The following is a 13,936-nucleotide window of genomic DNA, read 5'->3' as shown; positions in this document are numbered from 1 at the left end:
CCTTCTGTCGGTCTTGGGGCGCTCCTTTGTCGGGTTGTAAGGGCTCCTTCCGTTTTTGAGCTTTTTTTTTTTTTTTTTGATGAAGGGGTGGGGGATCTTTCTCTCTTGAAAGGGTGAGCGGGGGGCATGGGAACTGGATTGCCGCGTTCCTGCTTAAGGGGATATTCCTTGCAATGGGGTTCTGTTCGCGAGATCCTTTTTGTTTGCTCTTCTCCTTTGTCACCTGTAGTTTCGTCAAGGAAGTCAAGGGAATTTTAGTTATCCCCTTAGGTCTACCCTTTAGGTTTGTCTTCCTTCTTTCTACGTTTAGGACTACGCTGTCTATGTTTTGTTAAATTTTATGCATTTAATTATATTAATATATAAAAAAAATGGAAAAAAGAAGAGTGAAAAAGGGTAAAAAACAAAAGAGAAAAGAAAAGAAGAAAAAAGTAAAGGACTATGGTGTCTACGTTTAGGGCTATGCAGGGCTTTCGACTGGAATGATTCACTTGTTTGATGTCTGGGTAACGTATCACTAGTATTCGACCTTCGTTTAGGGATTTTATCTAAAATTTTATTTATTTTTTAAGTTATCCGTGTTGAGATGCTGTCAAGTGTTTCTTGAGCAGTTATTCTTTTTGTAATTATACAAAACACGTTCTTCTCAAGCAAGCTTCTATGCTAATATGAGTCTCCAACTCTCAACATTTTAAACTCCCCATAACATTCTTGTTTATCATTAATAAAAACTCATCTTTTAAAAAAAAAAATAAATTTTTTTAAAATTTTTTTAAAAAATAATTTAAGAATTTTAAGCAAGATTTACACAAACAGTAGAAATCACGATTTCACAAACAGTAAACACTTAATCATTAACATGGCTTTAACATAGAAATCATGGTTATTTATTTACATGGAAATGAACAGAAAGCTCCAACCATCATCTTCATCCGCGAGCGGGTGCATAACCAATGATAGCTCCAAATACCTTGACAGGTTTCTTCACTTTAATCATGTACTCTCCTCCTGGTTCACCGTAAAACTTGATCTTATCACTCACGTCAAGCTTATTGCTCCTCACAAATTCAACCCAACCTCTGGAAACAACAGGCTTGAGATATTTTCCCTTTCGGATGGAGCATTGAAGAGGCCACACTTTCCCACTTTCATCTCTAGCCCGAAAGTTCACTGCATGGCCACCTTGGAAGCACGGAAAGGATTTCAGATGCTTACAGGGAATTGACAATCTCTTCTCTACGTCGGTCTTAGTAAGAACTTTGGAGAAGATAATCGCCATTGATACTACTGTTTTCTTCTCTGCAAATGAATCTGGTTTTATAAGTGCCATGGGAAATCATTCTGGGCTCAAAATCAAAAGGAGACAGAATTTTGTGCGTTGTCCTTAATATTTCCTGCGCCCAAGCATCTGAATTTGTCTCAATTCAGGGAGAATATTTTATTCATATGAATGAACAAACTTTTCGTATAGCTAATGTCCAAAACCCATTTTTAACACATCGGAATCATTAAAAGATTGGTCAAAACCATTTTGTCGTTTGATCATCATATGAATTTGTTTGAAGCTTTTGTATTTTACCCAGGAAGAAGGAAAGCCCAAAACGCACATCTTATCGTGAAAGGGATTGGTAGTAAGCATCCCAAAGTTATTAATGGAACTATACATAAAGAAAATATATAGCAATTCTGTTGTTAAATTAAAACTAGTGTAACTACTTGAAGATAAGACAGGCTTGGGAATATTAGCCTTCCAAATTCTTTGCGACCGGCCGGCTTTCTAAACGGATAATAAGTAGTTGACGAAAGCCAGCTTAAGATTAAAAACTATTATCATAAATTTATGGCATAACGATATAATAAAATAAAATAAACCATCTAAAATTCTTACTCTTTTATTTAAAAGAGTCCATGAATGGTGGGAACTTTGAACGGAAAAATATAATTAATTCAATGTAATGGTATCGATGTTTGTCATATCATAGCACGTGATAGTTCCAAAATCAAGTTATTATTTTAAACCATATAAAGAGTTAAGGGTTTAATTATTTTTAAATAAAAAATAGAAATTTAATTATATTTCAACGACTTACTTTATATTTTTAAAATTAAGAATTTTTTATCCTTTGACGCGCCTTGGCAACTCTCAGTTAGCATAAAAGGTTGGTCAATGGATTAGAATTTACTTTGTAATAAAAGCTGTGATTAATTTGGATGCTCTGGACATTATTAGAAAAAAGGCTTTAATGCTAATAGCCATCCCATTACTCCAATGGCAGAATGAAAATTACCTTTTTTTTTTGGCATGCTTAGTGCTTGGGGGTTTTTACTACCAAAGATTCTCAAATGGAAGAGCTTGTTAAGCTATGTAGTACCAGATAGTAAGCAAAATTATTTAGATTTTAATTTAAATTTATCTTGAATTTATAATAAAAACATCTATAATTAATTTTTTACGGGGATCCTTATTTGTAAGTAAACACTAATTAAGCTTCTTAACACGTACACCAAACCACACTTCAAGTTCACCTTCATGAGAAGCATGCAAACCACACTTCAAAGTACACCAAACCAAACGTTGAAATTTATATTATAAAAAACATTTAAATTTATTAAACTTACCTTATATATGATGCATGATATGATAGTATGTAATTTTGGAAATTAATACCATATTTTCAGTAAGTTACTTATATGTTATATTATTTTTTTCAAGATTTTAATTAATATTTTTTTCACATATACATCAAATATTATAATATTATGTTTCCGGGAGTTTAATACTTTGCATTTGGTAATTACATTTCATTAAATTCGTGAAGTGGTAAGACAATAAAGTTCGTCCTTTTACTATTGAAGCTCTCTCTCTCTCATGACATTGCGACGTTAATCATATCTTCGCCCAAGCAATTGACCTCCATCAACAGACAACAATGGAAGAGGTACTCGTTCAATTAGCAAAGACTCTAGTAGTTTTCAACAGTCTTCCTTTTGTGTTTAACTTACAGTTTGGCGTTGTGTTATCTTCTTCCATGATGTGACACAAACAATGATCCCCTTTAATCTGATTGACTCATTGATCATTGCAAATTACAAAGCACCTAAATGCAGCTTCAAAGCATGGGGTCAGGGGCTGTCTCCCTGATGTGCCCCACGTGTGGCCGGACGTGACTGTCACCCCTATTGGTTAACCAGTCGACTTCACGTACCTCCTAGGCTTAACCTTCAAACAACAATCTGCTCATTTCCATATCTTCCCTCCTTTACCTGTCTACCTCTCTCTCTGCGTAATCTTTTGTAGTAAAAGCAAAGAAATCTCAAACCAAACTCGTTATCAAATATTCCCACTCCCTCTTCTCCATAGTCCCATACGCAAAAACTCTTTCATTCTCTAGCTACCATGGAAACCCAAGTTCCTATTCCGTCTCCAAAGCCACCCAAGGACTATCGCTCCAACGTTGACACTTCGAGGCCTTTTCGCTCTGTCAAAGAAGCCGTCGCAGTCTTTGGTGAGCGGCTTCTCGTTGGGGAGATATACACTCCGAAGTCGTACACTTACAGCCGCCCTCCTAGCCAAGAAATCACCTGGTTTTCACCGAGTCCCCAAAGCCGTAAAGAACATGATCACGAGGAGAGTAACCATCAAGGAGTACTGGACACCTTGAAGAAGCTCGAGGCTGAGCTGCAGGAAACAAAGGCGGAGTTGAAGTTGCTGAAGGAGAGAGAATCCGAGACAGAAATAGCGTTGGCTTCGCTTAACGCCGAACTTCACAAGAACATGTCTAAGTTGGCTCAAGCTGAGGCGGCGGCGGCTAAAAGTGCAGCGACGTCGACGTCAATGCCAAGAACCGTGAGTTTCGATATGGGAAACGGGGAAGACATAGCGAGAGAGGAGGAGCGGAGGAGGGAGTTAAAGAAAAGAATGGAGAACAACCCAACGTTGTCTCAGATATTGAGTTTCGGCGAGAAGGAAGGATACTTCGGGGGGAAAAGGGAGAGAAAGACGATGAAGAAGAAGCCCATCGTCCCTCTCGTGGGAGATTGGCTTTTCAAGAAAAAGGGGTCGCCTACTACCCTTCACAACCCTCTCTTTTCATCTCCTCAAGTGTACTTTAATTAAAAGCAAAAGGGTTCGATCTTTTCACAAAGCGTTTGTTTTATTTGGTTTAATTTTCTCTCATATTTCGCTTTTATGGAAGGTTTGTTCGTATTTGTCCAGTGTAACTAAACAAATTCATGTTTCATGTTAAAAAATAATGGGCTTTTCTATTTCTTGGGAAACCAGGCAATCCGCCTATGATCTACCAGCATTACGTTTTATCACTACTTGAAAAATTTTTCCGCTAAATTTTGACGAAATAGATATTGATACATTATCGATAGAATTTTGAGGAAATGTCATATATAATGTCATCAATAAATCAATTATCAAACCAGTGAAATGTTTATATACAAGTATAAACTTTTTTAAAGCATAAAATAATATTTTTTTGGTTGCGAGGTGAAAATTGAAAGGATAACTCCAATTTATACACATTCATAAAAAAAAAATCTTCTATTCCAAATTTATTCGTCTTCATGAAAATTTTATTTTCTTGGATACTTGATAGTGAAAAGTAGACAAAAAAAATAACGTAAAGATAAATTTCATTAAGTTCACATATAATAATAAAAAAAAAGATGAATTATACTGTGAATTAGGCTTTATCAAAGCATATCACCAAAAGGAAATAAGAGAATGTTATTTTTCTTTTAAAAAAATTCCGAGGTTGAATAAGGATCATCTTGACATAAACTATTTGAATCCAAGGCAAAACTCAAGATTCAACCAAATTGATTATTTAAGTCATATAGCTTTGACTCATATTCAAAATTTGATTATTTTTAATTTTTTTAAAAGAATAAGGTCTTGTTTTCAATTTTTAAAGTAAATTTAACTTACTTTTTTGTAATTTTAAATTGTTTTTTACATATCGTAAGGCATTTTTTTTAGTTAATTTTTATAAATAAAATTTTTTGAGTGAGTTATATGGTTAAATTTTTAATAAAATTATTAAAATATTTTTAAATTTGAGTATAAATTAATAAATTAATTTTCAAATTAATGATATTTTGATAATATTTTTGATTAAATAAAATTATTGATTTATAACATTTTTTCGAAACAAAATTTATTATTAAAAGATTAATTAAAAAAAAGGCCAAAAAAGCGGAAGAAGAAAACTTTAATTTGGGGAAGCTAACTGGATGCTTAGCTAAGGGATTTTGTCAGCTTGCGCTTGGAGGACCGAAAAGCTTCAAATATCCCCCACCGCACAATTACCGCAAACATAAATTCATTCCCAGATTCCAGCCAAACATCTTCTGAAACTCGTTCAAACTAGAAATCCTCCAGGAAAATTTTTGAAGTTTACAAACGAAAAGAGTGATTAATCGCAAATTTCTTTTGATTTGTTATCATCTTTATCCGTCCAAAGCAAATATTTTTTGATTGATTGGGAGATGCAAGCCGTGGTTGTTAGTCCAACATATTGCTGCAGGGCCCATCAAACCCTAGAACCTTCCTGCTCTCGTCCCACGACTACCAAGGTTTGTTCTCTCGGCTATATTTTTCTGTTTTATTTTTTCTGAATATTTGATTCCAAGTTTCGAGATTCTGATGATAATTTCCGATATGCCCAGCCCTCGAGCTTCTTTGGCACCAGAGTTTCGCTCGCGAAGGGGCGTAATCCGGCGCGGCGCAGCTCATGGCGTTGTGTGCGGATTCGATCACCTGGTCTCACGCGGAGGACAGGTCAGTTTCTTTCCTTTCCGATTTGTTTGTTCTAATTTTAGATTAATTTTGAAGCCTGTTACCTCTATTTAGTTAGGGAAAAATCATTCCTTACAGCTTGAATGTTGAAATGTTCCCTCTCTTCCCCTAAATAGCATAGTTGGAGCTGGCTCTTTTTCCTTTATTATTTTTCAATATTTTATTTTATCTGTAGATTGCTATTGCTTTATTTATTTATTTATTTATTTTTCTTTTACATTCCTGGAAATGATTATGTTAAAAACTAGAGTCGACAATTAGATGTTTAGTTTATCTGCATATGCAGTATGTGAACAGTTTTTATCATGTCCATCACATGGTTTATGAATATTTTTTTAAATAATTAAATGCCTATTTGATTTAGATAGTCATTGATGCAAATATCTTCTTCCTCTGTTTCCCTTTGAATTGTTGGATCTTTTAAAGTGTTCTGAATATATTGAAGTTTCTTTTGTGGGTTCTTGCAGTTGTCAAGGCTGTAGCCACTCCTGATTCAGCCTTGGAATTGCCGCTAACAGCAGAGAATGTCGAAAGTGTGTTGGACGAAGTTCGACCATATCTCATTGCTGATGGAGGGAATGTGGCATTGCATGAGATTGATGGCAATATTGTAAGGTTGAAGCTACAAGGAGCGTGTGGCTCATGTCCGAGTTCTGTTATGACAATGAAGATGGGTATTGAGAAACGTTTAATGGAAAAGATACCTGAAATTGTTGCAGTGGAACCGATAACTGATGAAGAAACTGGCCTTGAGCTGAATGAAGAAAATATTGAGAAGGTAATTACATCACAGCCTTATTAGCTCTAAATACTTATACTTTCCTTTCATCTCTACCATATAAGGAAACCTGCTTCTTGCTTTACGTTTTATACTTTTACTCAGAAAGAATGATTGACAGAGTAAGTCAATATGGTGAAAGCATAAGTGATCTGTTGATTTTTGAAAGACCAACTAAATCAATGGAACCAACAGGCTGGGAAAATGAATCTAGAGGATTTGAGGATGCAGACTGGATTTAAGCTCTGTAGTTCAAGACCTGATACAATTCTTTGATTGTTTTTTTCCCCTTTTTTTAGTTGAGGGATAATAACTAAGGGTTTGGTATTGAAAAAGAGTACTAATGAAGAAACCTAAATGAAAATTTTCACTGATTCTCAAATCATGTGAACAAGTTTCTAAACCATCCATAAGGTTTTGGAGTTGTAAGGGAAAGAGTACCAATGGAGGAAACTAAGTGAAACTTTCCACTAATAATGTCATCAGTGGCAAACATCTTTTCAATTCATGCCTTAGTTGACAAACTTGAAAAATATGTTTATTGTGTACCTTATCTAGCATTTCCAATTTAATCATCATATTAAATCATTTCTGCAGATTAATTAATTGAATTGTGGCAGCCACGTGAACCTTATTTTCTATTTTACTGCTCCAAGTTCAAACTTTCAGTGGGTTCCCAAACAACATTATCCTAGTCCTGTTGATTCTTGCCGAACTGAGAGTAATTTATTTAAGTAGATTTCTAGGATAACTTTTGATGCCCACTCGCTCTAAGTTTAACATCTTTCTGTCCTATTATATTGCTTGAATTGGCAGTTCTCCATTTCACCTGAATGACTGTGATAGTGTTTACACATGGTTTAGGCTTTTTGTCATCTGTTTAATTTTTTCATTCCTGCCATTTGGCTTAAATCCTTAGTCAAAGTATGGCATTGTTTTTTATTGTTGATTGGCCCTATTTTCACTTCTATTTATGGACATATATTCATAGCAATTGAAGTTTAATCATTGGTATTAATAATAACAGATTGTGCACTTGCATATCATGTCTTGAAGAAATTAGATATACATTGTTAACTTATTGTGCGCTTGTTTATGTTCAGGTGCTTGAAGAAATTAGGCCCTACCTTGTTGGGGCAGCGGGTGGTTCTCTTGAATTAGTTGCCATTGAGGAGCCAATAGTGAAAGTTCGTATCACGGGTCCAGCAGCAGGGGTCATGACAGTTAGAGTGGCTGTTACCCAGAAATTACGAGAGAAAATTCCAGCCATAGCTGCTGTTCAACTTCTATAATTTGCATTCAAGTTCTCATTAACAATATTGTTCTCAAATAAAAACCTGTATGAATAGTGGAATCCTGGTGTATAGTTTCTGATATATATATATATATATATTTAGTTGGATGCCAGTGTTAAAATAATATTTTTCAGAATTCTGTTACAGGAATATAGAATGAAATGTTGAAAAACCATTTTTGTCTGAATATCGGACTCTCAATACCCAGTTTCTATTTTTAATGACACTACATATCACGACACCCCTTCTCAGAAAAGAAGAACAAGCAGAAAAACAGAAACAGATGACCAGGGACAAGATATTGAGCATTTGCCGATAAGCTACCAAGAAGGACAGAAGCACTTTAGTAAATTGCTTAAGACTGTTTTGCCTATTTCTAGCATTCTAGTGCATGGATGTCTTCCTTATTCTTCTTTGTTCTAATTACTGCAGTTGGCCCAGCAATATTGTCGACAGAGACCTATCGGAATTCAACTTTAGCAATACGGACTAACAGGCTTGACGCTAGCTAGTCCATATCCGGCTTGCAAGAGGTTTAGGCTCCCAATTCCTAACAATGTAAAGCATGTATCAAGAAGGTGGATGAACCCAAGTTTAAACTTGGGGAATCAGAAGACATTGTCTCAGTCCATTTATCCCTTGCTAAGATAAATATGTCATGATCAAAACGAGTGACAGGCACCAGGAAAAATCAACTTGAGACGTAAATTACAGCTTAAAATCTTTAATCTTCTAGAGAAAACGAGGATAAAGAAGTCATTGACCACTGACCAAGATGGGGACTGGGCCGCTTAGATTGGAAAAATGTCGCCTGCGCGAGGCATATTGGTCTGCATTCATACTGTCTAACAGGCTTTCAATGCTCTGAAAGCATCATCGATTGATAGGTTCCTACAGGCTATCGCACACTCAAAGAGAGAGACAGAGAGGGAGAGAGGTGAAACGGTGTTTGACTGATGTGTGGTTCTGTTGTTACCTTCTTTGTTCACATTCGCAACCCTTTTCAGTTTCTTTTTTCACATTTGCCCAAATATAGACTAGAGAAAATACAGTGGGCGCGGCGCACATGGCAGGGGCCCTACTTTTTGCTTGCGCTTTCTTCCCATTCTTTTTCCATGAGAAAGATGACTAGACTCACTCTCCTAAATTTTGTCTCTATCTCACCTAGGATTGTCGAGATGAATTTACATGGCCTCTGTCTCTGTTTCATAGCTCTCTGACCAGGGAGCACGCCGATAGAGCTTCAATATTGATCGTTTCTAATTTCTAACAGATTAAAAGACTTTCAGACTCTCAATTCACATCTCAATTGCTTGTTTCAATTGTTATCGTTTTTTGGAGCCACTCATTTGGTGTTGTACGTGTTTTCGTCAATCACATACGTAAGGTGCATGTACAGTTTGGCGAGGACCAAAATATAATATATATTACTCGGAGAATCTCCGTTGAGTAATAAAACATGCAGCTACTTTAATGAAGAATCATCTTTGTTGCCCAAAAAGGAAAAAGAAACAAAACTGTAGACCCTCGACTCACAAGTTTATATCTTACTATATTATATGATTTACATCAACAACGTAATAAAACAAAAAACAGACCCTAAAAGATTAAAAAGCATATAGTATATTAATGTTACTCCTGTAGTATTCTCCACAATCCAAATCTAGATTAAAAAGTAACGACAAATAAAATAAGGCGAGACTATACGAAATTGGACGGATCAACACAAGGACTTATTCACCGGAGTTCACTTTAGACTATGATCCTCGACCGTGGTAGGCTTGGAAAGCTCTATCGCTGCGTATGAAAGCTTATTCAGGATGACGATTTTGCTTAGAGCGTTGATTAGATTATAAGAAAAAATTAAAAAAAAAAGAATAAAACATGCTCTGCCACAACCCCCGGATGTTCAGGAGAAGAGTCAAATCTTTTTTTCATTTCAATTTTTGCTGTTTCTGCATCTGTACAGCCACGTACTAAGAGAGCGGAATGGCGCCCCCCAGCAGTGTCGCGCGTTCCATCGACAGATTGGTGTGGGTGACTCGCGAGGTCTTTTTGGGTCCACATGCGACATCGACCGATAGATTGAGTTGAATATTAAACAAATGAAAGAGAGCCTCAACTCTTATAAATTATGGCAGATCTATTTTTTTATTAATTAATACATATTTAGTTTTAATTCTTTTCTCTATTTTTCTATCATATTTGTTCACCTGAAATGTGGCAAGAAATGGGAGCATAGAAGAATTAATTAATTTTAATTAATACATATTCTTTCTATCATATTCAACGAAGTCTTGGCGTGGTACTCAATTGGTCCACAAAATAGGCAGTCAAGAAAATACTATTTTGATTGGATCCATTAATTGACCAAATTAACCATTTAAGAAGATAAAAGATTTAATCAATTATAAAAAAAGGAAAGAAAAAGAAAAAAGAACAGATGCAGATTTTAAACAAAAGAACCTGTAAGCCCGCCATAATGAGGGTGATTGGCAACATAACTACTTGAATTGTTGACAAATCAGATCACTTTTCTATTAAAATTATCTCCAAAGTAACTTATGGAGGAAGAAAGAATTATACACAAAGTCGAATAGAACATAACTAAGAGATTAAAATTAAATAAATTCAAAGAGTAGTTAATTTATTTTTAAAAAAAAAGAAACCGTTGAAATTCAATCATTCAACAAAGCTCTATTGGAAACTAATTAGTTGATACTTTTGCATAATTTTAATTTGACAAGATAAACGTAAGGGGGATATGAGAATATCAGAGGGAGAAACAAGCTGCACTTGATGCAACTGCTGCTAAGTCAGCAGAACAGGTATCAAGTGCAGCAATCGGTTCTGCTTGTGATCTTCCTCTGATAGAGAATAGGTGTGTGTTTCATGCTTTGAAGCATGGGTATGAAGGAAAAAAACCATCATATAGTGTTTTAATCATCTACAGCCAGCCAGCAACTAAGAACTTGGGTAGCTAGGTATCCCCATGAAAACAACAAGATCTGACTGCGACCAAGAAATAATTCCAAATCCTAATTAGTTCATCAATAAACAAAAACCTCACTGATTAGGATGAGACAACTAGATAATTAGCTCCATATCCTGTTGGAAAGGATTGAATTTTACCGGCCGACGAACTGGTCGTAGAGTTGGATCTGATTAACCCGCAGGAATCACATTTTCAGGACAAAGGGGGAAGGCAAAAAAGCAGGTCAACGAGGTGGACAACGACTTTGACTTGAGAAAGACTAAAAAACAAGGCTTAATATGTGAGGCTTTTTAATGAATCATCTCCATTGTCCAAAAAGGACATCTATCATCTTTAAAAATACCAAAAAAAAAAAAAGAGAGAGAGAGAAACTTAAAAGGATCAAAAACTGGAGACCCTATAACTCACACATTTATTATTATTACTATATTATATGATTCGAGAACATATAATAAAACCAAGAACAGAACCCAAAAGAATAAAAAGAATATACTACTCGTACGGTATTCTCCACAATCCAAATCTCCAAAAAACTGTCAAGATAGCAGGGTGAGAAACTCTACTTAAAACGTAGCGGGAAATAAAATAGAACGACTTATATATACAGCTAGCAGAGTTCAGTTTAGACTATGACCCTCAACAACGACAGGCTTGGAAGACCTCCTGCATTGCTGTTCTAGCTCTATTCGGTCTCATAACTTCCTACTATGGTTTTGAGTGAGCAAATACAGTGCTTCAAGTATCGGCACGGGGCTACGCCAAAGTCAAATCTAAATTCACTGCTCCATTATGTGGATTTGGTTGTCCCAGAACCAAGTCCAAGTTAAGCCTTTCAGTACTTTCGGAATATGCTTCTTCAGTAGCTTGACTGGTGCCAAAGGCGGCCAGTGAACCACCCCCATTGAGATCAAAGGGAGCCTTGGTGTCTCTCTCTTCTTTGGTTAGATTTGGTTGTGCCAGAACCAAGTCCAAGTTAAGCCTTCCCGTACTCTGGGACCCATTGAGATCAAATGGAGCCTTGATGAGTCGTGGTTCACCCATGCCAATACCCAGGGTAATGCCAAAGAACTTCATTTCTGTCTCATGTTCAGGCTTGAAGTGAGCCTTGCTCGCTTCATCACTTTCAACAGTCCCAAATATCAAGCCAAGTGGTTTGGCAATAACATGATCAACGAAAGGAACCGGCGCATTAGCTGCAGAATCAGCTAGCTCCATGGTAGCTTCCTCCTGTGTGACCGGTGCATCAGCCTTAGGCAGTTGCTCTTGATCTTGTTGAAAGTTTCTGATTTTTGTGCGGCTTGTGCCAGTGGTTTCATCTACCTCATGATTCAAAGAAAGAGCCCCAGCAGAAAGAGCCACGGATGGTGTGGCTGGCTTCTCCACTTCAACCGTATAGTGGAAAGAGCCCGCTTCATCTTGCACTTTGTACATGGTGAGTCTGTCACCAACATGGAAGTCATTGCAAATAACAAAATTTCTCCAACCCCTGGAGAAAACAGATTTCTTGTACCCAGTTTTGCGGACAGAGCAAACAATTGGCCACGTCCTTGTGCCGTACATAAGGGGAATTGTCACGGCATGGCTTCCATTGAAATGTGGTAAGGAAGGCAGGATTTTAGAGGGGATCGCCAATCTTTTTTGGATGTCGGCCTTAGTCAGTGACTTTGAGAACATCTTTGTTGCTTGAGGCATGGTGGCCGGTGGGTGAAGGCTGTCTGAAAATTTTAGTGTACTACTAGCTTAGGAAGAGACAGCGGTACTAAATCCTTTTGAAATGAGCTATATATATAGGCTACACAAACTGGATGTATCCAAGGTACTTACATTTAATGTTTCCTTTGTAAAGGAATTCATGCTAAATCCCATAAGAGATGGAAGAGTTTCGAGGGCTAAAATGGTAAAACCCTTGGTAAGAATTGAAATGAGGCAAGTTTCCACGTCAATAAAACCATTTTCTTCCTAGCAATACCGTCCAGGCGTCCATTGGTTTGTTTTTGGTTCAAAGTGTGAAAGTGCTAACCTTCAAAACAAAAATTGCCCCTTTCTTCCCAAGAAATTCCTTCACTTATCATATGAGGTCGTGAAATCGCTAGGAGTATGTGTGTAAATCTCATTACAAAGATTGCTTTTCCTCAAATAAAAGCAATTATTTACAAAGCATTATGCCTATTAATTTCACATGCTTATTCCAGGCCGATGACAGCCAGCCATTGCCAATTCTTTCTTAATTAAGAGTTGAAAAGGTCAATTTTTTTTCTCTTTAGGAGTTCTAACAATTGAGGTGGGTCACCAATTTCTTTTTGGCAGTATTATCTTTTTCCATAACTTGATTTGATATGTTGTTACAATTTTTTTATTTTTTCAATTCAAGACTTGATATGATATGACACCTCGTGTTCTATTTTATAAAAGGTTTTCGTTGTCAATTCAGCAAAGTAGGACTTCGGGATGCAATTGCATTCACAAACATAAAGCAGAAAATGCCATTTCTCCTCCCAAATTCATATAATCTAACAGAGAAAAAAGACTACTTTTTGAAAGTTGACGGTTCCATTTGTAAAAATCCATTTCCAAACGTCATCCGTATGTACAAGTCATGACATCGCCTCTATTTGTTTAATATTTTGGAGCTTTGATCAATCAAAAAGGATAATTGGAGAGCTTTGCACGTGCACAAGTATCCGGATTCTAATTTGCTTCACATCAATGCCAAAAAGTTCAAAGAACAACGCACTATCAAGCACAAAGGCCTATTAGGCGCTTGAAAAGTTAGAATGATAATCGAAGAAATTCGGAACAAGAGAGGTGGTAAAGGTAGCTACACTTTACGATGGCAATTGGCAGTATTTTATCATCTGATTCGAGGGTTCAAAGCTAACGACGATGGTGGTACCATCAATCTGCTAATGCCTAATTGCACTAATGCCCCCTCCCTTCCTTCCTAAATGCAAGTGGTATGTCGTAACCAAGTTTATCTACGTCCTCAGAAAATTGGGACTTTACTTCCTATCAGATTTATTCAAGTGTGTATATTATATTACCTTGGATGTTGTCAATAT

The 13,936-nt window shown here is 36.3% G+C and overlaps 3 protein-coding genes across 3 annotated transcripts; 2 read left to right on the top strand and 1 right to left on the bottom strand.

Moving 5' to 3' along the window:
* Positions 1-928: 928 nt before the first annotated feature.
* LOC110418130 (putative B3 domain-containing protein Os08g0157700) lies at positions 929-1,279 on the bottom strand. Its single transcript, XM_089783812.1, has one exon. It carries the CDS (start codon positions 1,277-1,279, stop codon positions 929-931), a length of 351 nt encoding a protein of 116 aa, XP_089639938.1.
* Positions 1,280-3,290: 2,011 nt separating this feature from the next.
* LOC110418501 (WEB family protein) lies at positions 3,291-4,330 on the top strand. The gene has a single exon (XM_021431245.1). The coding sequence runs from the start codon at positions 3,398-3,400 to the stop codon at positions 4,115-4,117; it is 720 nt and encodes a 239-aa protein (XP_021286920.1). The 5' UTR covers positions 3,291-3,397; the 3' UTR covers positions 4,118-4,330.
* A 908-nt stretch (positions 4,331-5,238) lies between these two features.
* On the top strand, positions 5,239-7,989 carry NFU2 (NIFU-like protein 2). Its single transcript, XM_021430696.2, has 4 exons — positions 5,239-5,586; positions 5,680-5,791; positions 6,277-6,587; positions 7,691-7,989. Exons 1-4 carry the CDS (start codon positions 5,500-5,502, stop codon positions 7,877-7,879), a joined length of 699 nt encoding a protein of 232 aa, XP_021286371.1. The 5' UTR covers positions 5,239-5,499; the 3' UTR covers positions 7,880-7,989.
* The last annotated feature ends 5,947 nt before the right edge of the window (positions 7,990-13,936 follow it).

The sequence above is a fragment of the Theobroma umbraticum genome, unplaced genomic scaffold (assembly GCF_002168275.2).
Source record: "Theobroma umbraticum cultivar Fairchild unplaced genomic scaffold, ASM216827v3 scaffold_50.0, whole genome shotgun sequence".
Classification (NCBI taxonomy): domain Eukaryota; kingdom Viridiplantae; phylum Streptophyta; class Magnoliopsida; order Malvales; family Malvaceae; genus Theobroma; species Theobroma umbraticum.
This window is presented reverse-complemented; position numbering and strand designations above follow the sequence as displayed.